General features: G+C 47.4%; 1 protein-coding gene across 3 annotated transcripts in view; it reads left to right on the top strand.

The window, feature by feature from the left end:
* Positions 1-8,805, top strand: part of SEMA5B (semaphorin 5B) — a 283,502-nt gene extending 274,697 nt beyond the window's left edge. For 2 of the 3 annotated variants that reach the window (XM_052792870.1, XM_052792869.1), the window contains one exon: positions 2,384-8,805. In XM_052792870.1, the coding sequence (XP_052648830.1) occupies positions 2,384-2,539 (156 nt within the window). In that variant the 3' untranslated portion in view covers positions 2,540-8,805. Of the gene's footprint in view, positions 1-1,845; positions 1,916-2,383 lie in introns of all 3 variants that reach the window. The other variant, XM_052792871.1, reaches the window with a different exon arrangement.
* Positions 8,806-17,652: the final 8,847 nt, after the last annotated feature.

Raw genomic sequence — 17,652 nt, 5'->3', positions numbered from 1 at the left:
GTGTTTGCCAGAGAGCAGTTCCCCCAAATACTCGGTTGTAGTACTTAGCAAAGTGCATTTTTACAGGGGATCTCAAATGTTTTTATCAAGCCGGGTCAGAAGACACTGAAGCACAGAGCAGTTAATTGGATTTCCCAAGGAAGCATAGCAAGCAGCGGAGGACTGAGCCTGGCTTCCTTGTTTCCCAGCCTCCAGCACAAAGCAGCAGACTGTTGCTCACACTATTTTAATATTTCTTTGGGTGACTAGGAGCAAAGCATGACATTTCCTTTCTTCCTTTCATATTGAAGGGCACAAATTCTCATTCATTGGAAATATTTGTCACTTTGAGCGTGCCTATACAAATTCTCTCTTTGGTTCCTACAAGTGATGTGAGCTGTGAGCTCATTTTAGAGACTCCAGGCAGGGAGAGATCGCAATCAGACCAGGAGGAGGCTGGGTCTCCTCCATTTTTCATGTATGAGATGTTTCAGGTAGTGCCCATTTCCAAAAAAGTTATTTGGTAGTTCAGCAATTGGGAAATTTCTTTGCCAGGGTGCTTTTGCCATAGGAAAGCCTTTCCTCCTAATGTCTTGTATGAAGCTGGGGGTCACAGCTCCTGGGGTAGCTGTAGCTTTCAGTCTGCTATCATCGGATTAGAAGAAAGCATTTTCTTTTCTTCCTCCTCCTCTCCCTCTCCCCATGCAGTAAAATTATTTGATTACAAAGAAATTGAGAGATAAATGTACTGCCTGTGGTCTTGTTGTTGAGCCTAGGGGTAGCTCTGATCATTACAGCGGTCACAGCTGGGATGTGGCTAAGCCCTGACTGTGCAATGGGCACAGGGCAAGACCCCGCTCACTAACTGTAGCCTCCTAAAAGTTGGGCACCCAGTGTTGACAGGTAGCCCCGCTGCTGCCAGGGCTGGGGGGGGGGGGGGGGCAGGGGGAGGCTGGGCCTTCCCCAGAAGGCAGTTTTCATCTGCATCTGCCTTCACGCAGGAAGGAGACTTCTCCTCGCCTTGCCGACAGAGCCACAATGCCTGAAGTTTAGATGGCTGAATTTAGATGGGTCAAGTAAAGCTAACGGAGCTGGGTATTTCATGGACTTGAGCATTAGTTAATTAATTTTCATCTTGCCCTGAGCTGGGCCAGGTACAAGGTGTTTGTCTCAAGGGGGAACTGAGGTAATGTGGTTTCCCCCAGGAGCATCGGGTTGTGGCAGAACAACCATTAGGTCCCAGGACTAGTTGCCTCATTAGACCTCTCCATCTCTCTGCTCCAGACAGGAGAGACGCTCATACCCTCCTTAAATGTGCTGTCCCCCGATCGTGTGGATGCTGTAGCAAACATGCCTAGTGTTGACTCCCCGATCAGAGTGAGTTCCCTGCATGACAACCATTAAAGGTGCACATAGGAGCAACATAGGCCAGAGACATGTATAAGAAATCTAAGCCAGGGGTTAGTTAAAAAAAACTGTCATAAAAGTTCCTCAGCCAAATTCACAGAAATCAGATGACTATAAAGATGCAGCAGAAAGTTCCATAAAATTATTGCATCCCCCCCTCCAAAATGGGATTTTATCCTTGTGCATCGGTAACAGCTGGCATAGCAATGGGCTTTAGTCTGGGGAGAGGGGGACATCTGCTTGCTGGTGGGAAGAGTAATAGTAATTCTCACAAAAAGCAAAGAAGGGGGGGAAGAGGGGAGGGAGAAAAAACCCATTTCTAAATTTTGATGGTAAAAGGGGCATTTGTGGTTCTCATTTTTTATGTTATTGTTGCCAACAATTTTTACGTGGTTGTTAAATTTTTTAAGTCATTTTAGTTTTTCCAAAAGTGACCATGATTTGTTACTTATACTGTAGCTTACAGAAGTGACACACTTAATATCGGGGGGTCCAAACCTGGATATCTACCAATGGAGATGGAGATCAGGTAAATGCACACCTGCTCTTCCAAAGAGAAAAAGCTGCCATTTGGCAACTGGTTTGAAAGGGAGCCGCAGGCTATAACATGAGCATTTTGGAAGAGATTAGATTGAGCGCTGCCATTAATCACCAACTTTCGTGTAGGCCCAGCATGGTTTTGTGTGACAATGATGTTCAGACAACACGCCATCTACCAGGAGACTCCGGGTCTCTGGAGAAGGCTCTGGGTTCTGGCCCTAGCGGTAGCTGAGCACAGGTCCATTGAAGGAGACCTGGCAGGAGCTGTGGTCCCCCGCAGACTAGCCCCGTAGCGAGTACGATGTACCGTCTTACTCTCCCAGCTGGAGGGAAGGCGGTGGTGGCTACAACAGAGACCACGATGGAGAAGGCAGGTGAGAGGGAGGTGTCTGCAGGTAGAAAAGAGTAATTATGTGGCACCATTGCCATGCCTGTCATCTCCTCTTCTCTTTTACAGACACTTAACAAGAACAATTTGATACCAGATGACAGGACCAACTTCTACCCGTTGCAGCAAACCAATGTGTACACGACAACCTATTATCCCAGTACACTGAATAAATATGACTACAGGCCCGAGGCCTCCCCTGGAAGGACCTTTACCAACAGCTGATGATGGACAGGTCCCAGAGGACTGGATCACTTCCTATATGAATTTTTTTTTAATTGATTTTATGGACCAAATACTGGCCCAGCCTCTAGATGTAAATATTGTATAGTAGGGTCTTTTTTTTCCTTTGGTTAATTGTATTTCTTGTAAACAGCACATCTCCTTACAAGGACAAAAATGCATATGGACCATTCTACAGAGCTTTTGTGGATATTTGGCTGGAGATGGCTCTTACTACTGCAACTGTTTATGGCTGGAAGATCAGCGTTGCTGTCCAAGGCCAACATTGTCAAGGAGGTGGCTGTGTGCTGGGCTCAGTGGCCACCATGCAGTAGCACACAACACTCGGGCGCAGTCTAAGCAAGGCAAGAGGTGGCCTCCTGGGGCAGGGGTGTCTGTCTGGTGAGGAGCATCCTTCCTGAGACAGGGTAGCAATGGTGCACTGGATGACACGCAGCTCATGAGACAGGCTGAGCGGGACTCCATCGTGCCAACAACTTGAAGAACGTTTTCTTTTTCTTTTCCTTTTTTTATTTTTGATTTTTTTTAATGTTTCTGAAAAAAAAAAAAAAAAAAAAGAAGTAACTTTCTAGGGCAGTGTTCCCTGTATCTTCAACAGAATCTTTTCATATTACAGGAAATACTCTCCACAGCCTTCTTTGGTAACATGCAGTTCAGCTGATGAGAAACAACACACGAACAAAGTGCATTACCAGAAGAAGCTTTCCAGAATGTTTCCAGTCTTAATTAAAAGAAAATTATACAGGCAGTGAGACACTGAGAAAAGTAAATGTTGGAATAACATCGGAGACGTGAACTTGGAGTGCCTAACAAACAAAAAGATGTTTATATCACTGGAAAAAAAAGATGTGATGATTGCCGCACAAGAGCCATGGGCTTTTTTCTTTCTTTCTTGTTTTTTTTTTTTTTCTGAGACAGTGTTAACTCTTTTTGTTCTAGCTTTGATCCTGATTGTGTCTGCCAGGAAAGGCAACTTTAGAAGCCATGCTCTTCTTGTGGGAAATCACCATGCTTTGGGCTAATTTTTCCTCTTCTTTTATTGTTGGTTTTTAGTTCATTTACTTTCAAAGAGTGAATAATTCTGACTTTGTGGGGGGAGGGTATTCTTAAGGAATGTTTCCATAGTCTGACATGACCCAGAAAGTCTGCTGCACATTCTTATAGTGTCTTCCAGTCAGTACTCTATGAAATAGTAACGCAGCTGAGTAATGTGCGTTGTTTGCCAATATTTCTTTAATTTTTCAGAACAAAAACAACCCAACAAACAAATGCTGCTGCAGCTATTGAAGTAAATTGGGGCAGTAGCATTATTAAACAGTATATCCAGCCTTGAAATGTAATTTTGTGTATGTGTGTGACTGTGTCTATAAGAACTGTATTAGTTTGATGCAGAAGCCATGTTGTCTACAACCAGATGTTTGTCTGACATAATTGTTTGGCAAAAAGGAAACTTATTGCTGGTGCTTAATGTACAATTACATCCAATGTGTTAGCAACGTGAACAAGTTCACCGCTGTTATCATTTAGTGTTTCTAAATATTTATAATGAACTCCTGATGCTAAGGATTTTAGAATGTCGCAATACTGAGCATGAGATAAAAGTACACCCTGAAACGCGCATGAGCTCCACGTGGTCCTGAGCTTGGCTTTGTCGTCTGCATCTTACTCGAGCAATTGCCATGCCCGTGCTTGGCCATTGACTCGGCCGTGTTCCCAGCAGTCCCGTTTGTCTTCGCTTTATTTCAGATTTTGCTGTAAGCCGACACCGGTCATTTCTCAGTGCTATTCCTTTGCAGTTGCTTGTTTGGAAGCCCAGCTTGGGCTGTGTACTCAGCTCTTTCACGTAGGCAGCCGGCAGGAAATGAAGAAAGGCTGTGTTGCTCGTGACAAGTACATTGCTTTTCCTGTGAGGAAAAAGCCAACATGGCTCTGTAAGCCTGTGTTATGGTGGTTTGACCAGAAGGCAAGAATAAAGTAGCCTCCCATTTTTAAATTACTTTGTTCGACTTCAGTTTGCAGTGATTGAAGGCTGTAGGGTATTTGTAATAAAGTGGGGTCATTAGCACTGCCACGAGGACACCTTAGGCTCAGTGGTGCCCATCATTTTCAGCAGTTGTTTTTCTAATTTAGCAGCTCAGCCTGCTTCTGCTCTGGCCCCACTGGGTGAAATAGAGGGAACAGAGGGAGAGAGAGAGGTGCCCTTAAATAGGTGTACTCACATTTGAAGCAGCAGGGTCAGGAGCTGATGCAGCTCTCGAAGCTCTGTCTGAAGCAACCTGCTGCAACCCTCCAAGTCGGCACAGTGGCTCAGCAGCCCTAACCCTGCCTGGCAGCGTGGCCGGGGCAAGAGCAGCAGGAGTGAAGCAGGATCGCCAGGGAAGCAGGAGAGCACTGGTAGCAGGTACCAGCACCTGCAGGAAGGCTCTTCCCAGGCCCCTAAATTCCATTTGAGGAGCGATGCCTTTGTGCCTTGTGCCATAACGAGTTCATCCCTTCTCACTGAATTTCCACATCCCCCTCAGCAACACTGAAAATCCTGACTTAAAGTAGTTCTAATGAGTATGTAGCCCAGGGGTTGAAAATTATTACATTAGACTATCAGGATGGGATTTCCCAGCTTTAATTTATGTGATTCAGAAGAAAACATAGGCTCCCAAGATCACTCTAGCCATTGTAAAATTAAAGCATTGTCTATTCTCTGAGCTTCCCCTTCAGAAGATTCCCCATAGCGACACAGTCTGCAACTACCATGCACGTGGCAGGATTGCAGCTGGAGTTTGGGGGGATGCAAGCAAGTCAAACCTTGCAATTATTTTACTTTTCTCTTTTTCCTTTCTTTTTCTTTATTTCCCCCCTCCTTAAACATTTTTCCATTTTTGGCTTCACAGAATAACACGATGTAAACTGGTTATGTTTTTTTTCCAAAATGCCACATAGCAGCTGAAATTATTTAAATGTTCAGCTCACCAAGATAGGTCATTACTGCCATTGTGCTCAGGAGGTGGATATTTTGTAGGCTATTGGAGGGCAGATGCTTCAAGGATGGTGCATGTGGTTATAGTTTCATCAAGACATTCCTCCTTACCAGCCAGCCAAATAGATTCAGCCCTTTTTCACATAATTGGCAATCACAGCAAGGGTTTGTAGACTCCATTCGAGCAGAAAGTAGAATCCAGGAGAGGGGGAGAGAGAGAGAGAGAAAGAAAGAAATCAGAACGCTTATTACTCAATTAATGTTTGCATGAGAGTGCAGTTCTTTAAGGACACTGTTATTGCAGTGTGAGGGTTGCATTTTTTTATGAGCTTTCTAATGCGTGGCAGGTTAATGACACCATGTACAGTGATATTCTTGTGATCCAGGTAATTCGGCAGCTTGATCATCAGGTCTGTAATATCTGTAGCAGCTTGAATTGCTCCTGCAGCTGGATGTTAAACTTGCTAAAATTTCCTATTCCTAAGGCCATCTTACAGTACACTGGAATTGCATTTAGTTCGGGAACATTGCTTTCTAAAAGACTCATCTTTTGCTGTATATATATTTTTTTCTTTCACTCCTAAGACAGAGAAGGGGAAACCCTGGGCAGTTCCTGTGTTGGTCTAGAGGCACTGGTTCTCTGCAAACCCTTTGGATAGGATTCAAGTATACAGCATGCAAAATATGATGGAAATCTTACAGCCAAGTATGTAGCGGAAACATCCTTAATTAGGCCATTCTTCTTTCTTTTTCCATGGAAGTGGCTGCCTTTCTCCCTCCAGAAGGAGTGTGCATTACGGCATTATCCAGGCTGTGTTGTGCTGTTGCTGTTGGGCTTTACTTGATCAACTATCACCCAGCAGAAATAATTTGTGCAGCTCGCTAATAGACAAACCACTTGACAATCAAACCACAGCAGAAGAGGTGCTGTTGCTCTAAAGGTGCACTCAAATGTTCAGTATATGAGCCAGGGCTGCTCTATAATATATGAACTGTACAGATACTATAGGAGAAGAATACGTATTTTCTTACCACCACCGTTCCTAATGCCTTATGTTCAGAAAATGAGATGCTTGGCTTGAAATCAACAGAGAGTAGGAATGGAGTTCATGTCTGATGCAGACAATTTGACGCCTCCGGTGATAATCTGATGTTGAGCCCACCTGGAGAGAAAAATGCTGTCCACTGAGATTGATTTATTCTTTGTACCAAATGTAGTGGGGGGAGAGTTATATATATATAAATACATATATATATATAAAATGTAAATGTAAAGTTTGTGTAACAACTTACTCTGTTTTTGTAATAGTGTATACATCTATCAGTGGATAGATACAGTATATATTTATAATATATACACACACAATATATATATTTAGCAAAATGCCCGCAGAGAAAACTTAGAGTAAGAAAGGCAGTGCTGGTATTCAAATTCCGCAGGGACAAAGTGAAGAAAAAACCTGTAAAAATCTAGTATCCTTTCCATTGGGTTTAAAAAAAACACTTTTGAGGTAAATGAAATATATAATTTTTTAATTGAAAAGAAAATTGATTTTTCTAGTTAGAAATGCTGATTCTCCCCTAAATCATTCTGGTTAAGAATGATTAAGAAACAGATTCTTGTTACAGCTTATATTTTTCTGAATAAGCCTCCCAAATCTCTCATGTGTATCACTCTATTGTTTTTGTAATTATAAGTAGGGAGTAATTGAGCAAAGAAAATTAAAATAGCAAGTAGGAGTAACAAATATTGTACCGTTAGAGCAAAAGACATCATCTACTAGAACGCGGAAAATGTCATCTTCCATGTTAAAGAATTTAACAACTGCCTTCTGAGTTATTGATCGGTACTGTAAGCTTTGCCTTATCGTCACACTAGGAGGTTTTAGTACAAAATTTAGGGAAGAGAAACCCTGCAAGCCCATGGCTTTTGGTTTTTCAGAGGGGTCCAAAAAGCCACCAGGGCATGGGAGTCAGGCACCTGGTGCCCTGGGTGTCTCTGGAGCTCCCAGCGTTAGCAGCCAACGCTCTGCATCTATTCCTCGCCCTGTCGCACCCGCGAGCCAGCCTGCATGTACAGCAGGGCACAGCACCCCTTGGAGCTCTCTGGCATAACAGAGAAATACCCAGTAAATTGGGTTTGAGGGATTTTTTTTTTTTTCCAACAGATCACTTTAATGCCCTCGTGACCAAGGCCCAGACCCGAACAAGTGAATCTTCCCCTTAAGCTTGGTAGGAGGAAACTTCAGGCAGCTTCAAGAGCAGATTTGGGGTAGGTGAGCAAATCCACAAATTTTGATGCTGCCTGATTGCCATAGCCTTCAAAACTGGACAGAAACCCCTCTGGAGCTGGGTCCTCGTGGGGCTTACCCAGTCTCAGCCGTTCAGCCTGGAAATCCCTCCTTTGGGCCCTTTGGGAAATTTTAGTGTCTGCTTTAGTCATGGCTGGAGGAGCAAAACCAGCAAGCCACTATTTAGATAGCCACAACTATAAGTGCTCAATAGCATTCAACATAAATTTGGGTCTTGCACTTGATTTTTTTCCATTCTGCCTCCAGCCTCAGCTGCAAATTCACCCCTGCTAGTCGAGAGGGTTCAGTGCTGTAAGAACAGCATTTGGCTTTCTGCAAGTCCCAGCCGCAATTTGGTTTTAAACAAATCTGATAGTGAAAAGTATTAACGCTGCACTCTAGTTCTGAAACCTCCATGAGCAGGATGCTGTTAATTCACATGCCATGGAGTCAAGCAGGGGTGGGCCATTAATAACTGAAGAAAAAATGTTTTTAGTACCAAAATGTCAAGCAACGTAAAAGCCAGCCAGCTGCATGACAGTGTGATTTCCATCCACACACCCCTCCTTAGATAACATCCAAACCTGCGCATACTTAAAAGCGATGCAGTTAATTAGGAGCATTCCCACAGAGGAAGCTTCAGGGAGGCTGAACGGTATGTGAGATGGAAATGATAGTATTTAGCTTGTAACTGAGGTGGGAGAGTGACAGATGCAATACTGGATCTTGGATACGTGGGAAATTATTATGCGAACACAGAACGCTTGCCCCAAAACAGCAAAACCTGGAGAGTATTATTGGACTCTGTTGTGAAGGCACATCACCCTTCCTATGCAATTGAACTTGATGGTACTTTAGTATAAAGGTGACCTAGACTGTAATCACTGCCTTTAGACACTGTGAATTTTTTTGGGGTACTCTGTATTTTTATATATTGTACAATGTAAAGAATAATTCAGAAATAAAACAGACCAACCTGGCAAGCCTGTGAGTTATTTTACCTCCATGGCTGATGCGCGATGGGGCCGGGGCTCCTGAGCGGCGCTGGCAGGACGGGTCGGCGGGAACGCGGCGGAGCTTCCTCCTGATGTTGGTGGCCAAGGGCAATGCAAAATTCGCTCAGCTGCTTGTGCAGGGATGGGGAATTGCAGCATACGTCCTTCCTCCCTGTCTGCACTCCAGCTGCATCCTGAGGCCCAAGTTTGGATTGTATTATTTGTCTTGAATTGTAGACTATGTGGTTACAAAATTGTGTTACTGAGTATAATGCCAAAGTCTGTCACTGCAGTTCAACTCCCCTCCCACACAGGCCTGAATGTTGGAGTACAGCTCCACACCAATCTTGGGGTGCATTTGAAAAATGGTATTTCTGAGTAAGGTGCCCAATGAGGTAAGATCAAATCTGTCTGAAATTTGGGGTGCCAAATCCACATCCAGTTCTGCAGTACGCATCTCCCCTCTGCTCCCCAGCTCTCCGCACGTGACACCGAGTCTCCAAGGACACAGCTGCTGACCGTGCCAAGGAGACTGGCTGGCTGCAGCGAGCAAAAATACGCTCATCTTCTGCAGAGCCTTTCAGGTGTACGTGCTCAGTTGCAATGAATTCCTATTGCTGCTCCTTCTCAAGCCCTACATATTGATGCGAAAAGTTATAAAAAGCTGAGCGACACATTTTGATTGAAAGATGATCGCAGCCTCATATTGAAGAACGTTATAGCTCTTGTTGCATTTATTAATCAAAGTAAAGACCATGAAAAGTGACAGAGTCAGGAACATTTTAGTTTATGTTCCGATACAGCTCAAGACTTATATTGAAGTTTCATACAGAAAATTACACCATAATGTCGTAAAAAATAGATTGGATTACTAATAACCTGAAACGTGCTACACCTGCATACATAATACTTTAATCCTACTAAATCATAAGCTATCATTTGGGTGTTTTCATATTCTCAAGTGTGCATACAGGAATTTCTTTTCAATGCAGACCATTAAAAAGTAATTGAGAGGCACAAGATCAGTAAAAACAAACTTGCTGTGAATAAGATGGATTTTTTTCCCAGTTAGTTTGCACGATAACACGAGGAGGCCATTTCTTAATGGTTTTGTTTTGCATCGAGACACCTCTGCGTGCAATTAGAGCAAATTATCACGTTGGAACCTATTTCCAATTTCCTTAAAATCTACCACAATATTTTTTTCTAGTTGCTAATTTGATTCATTAACATAACAGTTTCACTTGTAGCCCCAATGCATTTTGTTCTCTCACCTTCACTACACATCCCAACTGTACCCTTTTTCCTCTTTAATTCTTAACTGTGTGTAGTGAACAGCGAAAACTTTGTTACCTTGCAGGTTCCCCATCGGCTTTTTATTAAGCCAGAACCTCAGGGCTGCGCTGCTGGTGGTGGGCTGCCGAGGAGCACCTGCTGCCCATGGGATTTGCTGGGGAGCACCCGCAGCAGCGCAGGCAAACGCAGGGCCCTGGGCCAGGGTGCGGGGCTTTCTGTGGGGACCGCAGCGACTGCTGCAGCACCACGGCCCCCTCAACCTGCCTTCGGCAGCGCTCGGGGCAGGGGGTGAGTATAAGAAATGGAGGAAAAGGAACAAGCAGAAGGTTCCTCGTGATTCATAGAACCATAAAATCATAGAATGGTTTGGGTTGGAAGGAACGTTAAAGATCACCTACTTCCAACTCCCTGCCATGGGCAGGGACACCTTCCACTAGACCAGGTTGCTCAAAGCCCCATCCAACCTGGCACCGAACACTTCCAGGGATGGGGCATCCACAGCCTCTCCGGGCAACCTCTTCCAGTGCCTCACCACCCTCACAGTGAAGATTTTTTTCCTCATATCTAATCTAAATCTACCCTCTTTCAGTTTAAAACCATTACCCTCATCCCATCACTACACTCCCTGTTAAAGAGTCCCTCCCTGTCTTTCCTGTAGGCCCCCTTTCAGTACTGGAAGGCTGCTCTAAGGTCTCTCCAGAGCCTTCTCTTCTCCAGGCTAAACAACCTCAACTCTCCCAGCCTGTCCTCATAGGGGAGGTGCTCCAGCCCTCTGATCATCTTCATGGCCCTTCTCTGGACTCACTCGAGCAGGTCCATGTCTTTCTTATGTTGGGGGCCCCAGAGCTGAAGGCAGTACTCCAGGTGGGGTCTCACGAGAGCAGAGTAGAGGGGGAGAATCACCTGCCTCAACCTGCTGGCCATGATTCTTTTGATGCAGCCCAGAGTGCAATTGGCTTTCTGGGCTGCGAGCGCACATTGCTGGCTCATATTCAGTTTTTCATCCACTAATACCCCAAGTCCTTCTCCACAGGGCTGCTCTCAATCCACTCATCGCCCACCCTGTATTTGTGCTTGGGATTGCCCTGACCCATGTGCAGGACCTTGCACTTGGCCTTGTTGAACTTCATGAGGTTTGCACAGGCCCACCTGTCAAGCCTGTCAAGGTCCCTCTGGATGGCATCCCTTCCCTCCAGCGTGTCAACCGCACCACACAGCTTGGTGTCATCGGCCGGCTTGCTGAGGGTGCACTCAATCCCACTGTCCATGTCACCAACAAAGATGTTAAACAGCGCTGGTACCAATATTGGCCCCTGAGGAATGCCACTCGTCACTGGTTGACATTGAGCTGTTGACCACAACTCTTCAAGTGCGACCATCCAGCTGATTCCTTATCCACCGAGTGGTCCGTCCGTCAAATCCATGTCTCTCCAATTTAGAGACAAGGATGTTGTGTGGGACAGTGTCTACATGTTTCCTCCCAGCTCTCTGCAATAAATGCTTTAGGGATACCCCGAGCCAGATGTTGCAGTGACAAACCTATCCTAGCCCTGTACCTCTGTATGAAGCCCTTTTGCTGGTGCTTTCTTCTCCATCAAGGGCTGGAAACATCCATGGCTGGTGGAGCACTTGCCTGGGCAAGGGCACAGCCAACACTCAGCATTAACGTCAGTGCTTGTGAAAATGCCTCTTTTGGGTTTGTGTGGTGGGGTTTTGGTAGCGGAGGAGGGGGCCACAGGGACGGCACCTGTGAGAAGCTGCCGGAAGCTTCCCCGGCTCCAAGTCAGACCCACCTTTGGCCAAGGCCGAGCCCATCAGTGACGGTGGTAGCGCCTCTGGGAGAATGGATTTAAGAAGGGGAACCTACAGCGGGGAGGGGAGTGGGATGTGAGAGAAACTCCTGTGCAGATACAGAGGTCAGTGAGGAAGGAGGGGGAGGAGGAGGCGGGGGAGGAGGGGATGCCCCCGCAGCCCGTGGTGAGATGGCAGGCTGTTCCCCCCCAGCCCATGGAGGGGAGCAGGGGAGCAGATGCCCACCTGCAGCCCGGGGAGAGAGGAGCCCACGCCGGAGCAGGGGGATGCCCCCCAAGATGGCCGTGACTCCATGGGAAAGCCTGCGCAGGAGCAGGCTGTGCCTGAAGGACTGCAGCCCACTGAAAGGACCCATGCCGGAGAAGTTTGTGAAGGACTGTGTCCCGTGGGAGGGACCCCACGCTGAACAGAGGAAGAGTGAGGTGTCCTCCCCCTGAGGAGGAAGGAGCAGCAGATGTGACGAACTGACCGCAACCCCCATTCCCCGTCCCCCTGTGCTGCCGGGGGGAGGAGGTAGAGAAAACCGGGAGTGGAGTTGAGCCCGATAAGGAGGGAGGGGCGGGGGGATAAGTGTTTTAAGATGTGGTTTTAATTCTCATTATCCTGTTTTGATTTGATGGGCAGTAAATTAAATTGATTTTGTTTCTTCCCCAAGTTGAGCCTGGTTTTGGCCCCTAACCATAAGTGGTGAGTGATCCCTCCCTGTCCTTGTCTCGACCCACAAGCTTTTCTATATTTTCACCTCCCCATCCCACTGGGGGGGAGGAATGAGTGAGCGGCTTCGTGGTGCTTTGTTGCTGGCTGGGCTGAAACCACGACAACGCCAGAGCGAGGACTTGGATGAACGAGCGATAACCACTGCAGAGTGGCTGAGCAGGTGCGTATTGGCACCAGGGCATTATCAAGAGCAAGTCGTGTCAGACCAAGTTAATTTCCTCCTCTGAACAGGCACCACGTCCTGCAGATAGTGCAGAAGTAAGAAATATCCTGCAGCCTGATTTTTAGCAAGGCTTTCGACTCTTTCATATGTGATCCTCATACGCTGCTGGGAGCAGTGGCCAGGCAGAACATCCTGCAGACACACTCCTCGGAAAGCAGCCAGGCTGTGGCAATGAAAAAAAGCCCCAAGTGGGTCTCCTACTACCATGCCCAGCACCCCTACTAGTGCCCAGCATCCCCACCAGTGGTCCCCCCAGCCCCTCCAGCACCCCCAGTCCCCCATCATGACATGATCACAAGCCCTGGCTCCGACTCCTGCATTTCCCTCTGCCCATGCAGGCATTTTGGTCAGCTGTAAAAGCACATGTGGCTGTGCTGCTGTGGCAGGGCACGGGGACAGTCCCCAAGCTCAGGGACAGTCCCTGAGTCAGCTGAAATCAGCTCAGTGCAGCCACCACGGCACGGAGCTCAGCACAGAGCAAGCACCTCCTCAATGTGCATGAGACTCAACACTCTCCCACAAAAGCATCGCTTCCTGTGATGTCTCATGTGTTTTTTCCCCTCGAGCGTACAGCCGAGAGACCACATGCTCTCAAACACAAAGCTCAATTACCAAAAGCTTTGGAGATTCATTAAAAATGCTGCTTTGCTAACAGTTGAAATGCATTTTGACATGGTTTATTTTGTTCATTCATAAAAAGCCACTTGTGGCATTGTCATTGCACTTTCTGTTTAAAAAAGCTGAGGTTCAAATTAATCGAGAGGGCGGCAGAGCTCAGTGCTGCCCAAGCCTGCTTCCAAAAGGAAAAACCCAACACAACCCCACCACACACACCCCCCCCTGCCCCTCCCGGCATGTGAGGTAAGGACAGACAATAAATTCCCTACATCGTCAGAAATGGAGAAAATCAGGCTAGTAGGGTAAAACATCAACCCATTTCCCAGGACACCCTGCACAGACAGTCCGTCTTTGGTCAGATTTCAACCCTTCAATCTGCTTATGATTTCCCCAAACCAAACCCTTTTCCTCTGGAGAAAGGACTGTATCAGGCTAAGGTAATTTTGTCTGTTGAGATAAAAATGTGAAGCTGGCTCGTGGGGGGCTGACAGCAGCTGGGTAGACTCTCATCTTTTCCTGCTTTGCCTTGGTGTGCTTGTAGGGCAGGTTTCTATCACCCTTTTTTTTGTTGTGACTGACCCTACATTGACCACCTCATGGCAGCAACTCAAGCACATGTAAGATTAGCTTGCTCTCATTTTAAAACTATAAAGACCAGAAGGAAACGTTTGCATGCTGTACACCAGCCACATCCACCCATCAACTCCATGGTGTGTATCTGTACAGAACATGGAAGATGCAACTCGTCGGTTCCTTGCACCAGCTGAAGCAGAACTGGTACTCAGTAAACACTTAAAGCTCTTTCTGGCTGCAGGGCAGAGGTGTCTCCTCACTGAGGAGCTGTGCCGTACCACCGTCACGCTTCAAAGTAAGTTTTCTGGAGATTTTCAAGGTCAAACTTCACAGTTTATGAACCAGCAATTAGCTGGAAGCAAAAAGTAGTCCTGGTTTTCCATCACTCTGGAGACAGTGTGGTGTCTCCCAGACCCGGGGTTAGCATTGACCATAGTGAACAGCAACAGGCTGTTGAGGTTCAGTACATCTAACCTTGCCGTATTCTTTCATTTTTAAACCTCCCATAGTCATTTCCTTGCTGTCGTGGAAATAATGGAGCCAGCAATGGATTGCTCCCCTCTCAAGCGCAGGGTAATGAACAGCCATCAGAAACATTTGATATTTCCATGATGTGAAGCATCAATGGCCACAGAGAAAACTGTACCCATTTTTGCAGTACTTAATTTACTGTCACAAGCAAGCGATCTGTACAAGAGAGCAGGCATAACACTGATACACCTTTATTACCCTGGCAGGAGCCACATTATTGTTTTCTGTTTTCACATTTCTTAGCAACAACATTTTTTTGTTCATAGGAGCTCGGCTGAAATTATTTTTATGTTGTACCCAATTTACATGCTGACTTACATCAGCCTGTCCACGAGCGAGAGCCTTGCTTTCTGCCTGAAAGCCTCCAGGCAATTACTGCTGTCTTCTGCTGATCCATCGCTCCTCTGACGCTGGAAGAGACAAACCTCGCTGCCTGGCAGAGGCCGCCCACCCTGGGCAGCAGCTTGGTCCCTGGCAGTCCCCACCATGCCAGGTGCTGTCACAGCCAAGGAGGGTCTGGAGCTAATAGGTGCGGACTCATGCTCCAAGCATCACTTCTGCACGCCAGCCCAGAGACGCACAGTCCCAACCCAGCCAAGATAAAATCATCTTTAAGTACCATGTAGGCGTACAAGGTAGGACGAGCTGCGATGCTTTAGCAAAGGCTAAGACCTATTCTGAAAATCTCTCTCAAAAGGTTCTTTTCTGCATTTCACTCGCAGTTGAAGTCATTTCTGTATGAGGTTGTGCTGTTTTAGTTCACGCTTCTACTGCTCATCCGCTCACCACAAACCCTTCAGAGCTGCCCTTCCCTTTGCCCACCAGAGATGCTCTTTCAGCACCAAAACTCAACCACAAAGCTACATCCATAATCCCAACCCTCGGTTCTGCAATCAAAGGCAGGTTTAGGAGAGCCTTGAGGAGAGTTTGAGGTTCAGAACACGGCGGGGTCAGTTCGTCGGCTGCCAGCATTCCTCCGCCTGCGCTCGCCCGAGCCCCACTCACCGGGGTCCCACCAAGGCGGTGTTTCCCGATGTGCTGCCCATGGGAGGCTTGCATCCCCTGCCCACGGCATTTTAGTGCCTGACCCAGGTACTTATCATGGCTGTATGTCTAGGGCCAGGCGGACAGATGGACGGACAGAGGGATACACTTACAGCACAGCCCTTGTAGCCCCCAGGGAAGTGGTCCAGCCCATCCTGGTGCCACCAGCAGAGTCCCTCCAGCCCCAGGACCTGCCTGCAGATATGGAGCAAAGCAGAAAGCTCCCCAAAAGAAACCTCGCTGCGGCCACGGGACCTGCTGCAAAGCCTCCTGCTGAGAGTCCGGGATGAGCCGGGACTGCACCACCACCATGGGGCCGTGCTCCCATGCTCATTTGGCTCCCAAAGAGTTAAGGTGGTTTTTGCAGCCCTTATCCAAGGATGACTTCACTGGGTGACTGGCCCGCACCAGGAGAGGAGAGCATGCTGCTCCTGGCAGCTTGCATGAGGAGTCCTGGCATGGTGCACGCTCTGGGGCTTCCCCTCTGCCTGCTCAAGCCCAAGCTGTAGCAAAAAAAAAAAAAATTCCTGGTTGCAAGTTTGTGTTCATATGGCGGTGGGTGCAGAGTAACGTTAGTGGCATGTGTCAGGTAAGGGCTAATGCCTTGGTTCCTGACAGAACTCCCCAGCTGCAGCCCAAACTGTGCTCCTGAAGCAGGTAGAGCACCACGGCTGCTCAGCCCTTGCAACCCCTAGCAGGAGAATAAAGGCAGGCCCACCTGCATTTGGGTGCTGCTGCTGCTCTTCCCCAAAGTCAGCCTCCCCCAGCGCTGGGCTGCAGCCCAGAGATGCCAAAACACCCATACCTGGTATCGACAAGTGGCCCTGACTTTTCCCCCCACCTCTGCTGGTCCCACAGCCAAGAGACACGAGGTATCTGCGAGTGGCTCCCCCACATCTGGGCACATCTGGACACAACACTGAGTGCCCGCACCCAGCCCAGCTCCCAGCCCAGGTGCTCCCACAGGGCCCGTCTGCCCATGTGCAACTCCACTGTGGTCGGAGAGGAAGCCACCAGCGAGCACCCAGCAAGGATGTGCCATCAGGAAAGAGAGAATAAACGTCATTTATACGCCAGAGAGACAGCAGATTTCAATAACAGCAAAAATAAAACAGAAACCAGGTTAAAAAAAAATCTCTTTGAGAAAGGATGAGTATAGAGGGTTCACTAACACAGAAAACTATGGCAGGGATCTGAGATGGACCAGAGATCTGAGATGGGGGACGGGTCAGCTCTCATCCCCCCAAGGACGGAGATTTCCGTAACACTGCAAAGATAAATACAACCGGGAACTGTATCATTAGAGGAGGCTTAAGCTCCCATATATAGCCTGGAAAGAGACTGTTGCTAAGAATAGTGGGGCCCAGATATTCCACGATACAAGAGTTGACAGATTTCTTCCCAGCACTAATAGGATGTGAGGCTATTTTAAACTTGCCCTGGTAAGTAGTCAGGGCGTTACTGAAGAGCTGGTCCTAGAAAATAAACATGGATCAAGAGATCCTGGGTTGGGGCCGTTTCAATTAAGAGCAGAATAAACACAAGGAAGGTTATTACAAAGGGTCTCCTTTCCAAAAGCCCGAACAGAGACATTAACAGTGGGAACCAGCAAAATCAACCAGCTTGCAGCGTCCTGAGCTGTGAGCCTGGGTGAGTCAGGGTGTGAAATCAGAGTTGGGACAGCGTGGTGGGGCAGCGGGGGCTGCCACCGCCGCCAGCGCCTCCCCCTCCCTCCGTCCCCTGCTTCCTGGGGACCCCGCTGCCCCAGCCCACCCCCTGCATCCCTCGGCCCGTGGGGACCCTCAGCCCAACAGCAGTGCCAGACCCCCACCCTAAAACCCCACTGAAAGCGATGGAAATCTTTCTGTTGACTGGGTTGGGTGTTGGATGAAGCTACATTCATTTAGACTAAGCAACTCCCATTTCGTAGCAGTATCTGCAGTAGTTTTCAGTGATATTATAGCAGAAATAAACTATTCCCTTGTATTTTCTTGGAATTAATGAACAGTGATGGCAGCACA

The sequence above is a fragment of the Harpia harpyja genome, chromosome 7 (assembly GCF_026419915.1).
Source record: "Harpia harpyja isolate bHarHar1 chromosome 7, bHarHar1 primary haplotype, whole genome shotgun sequence".
NCBI lineage: Eukaryota > Metazoa > Chordata > Aves > Accipitriformes > Accipitridae > Harpia > Harpia harpyja.
Note: the sequence above shows the minus strand (reverse complement) of the source record. Positions and strands in the feature narration are given on the sequence as shown.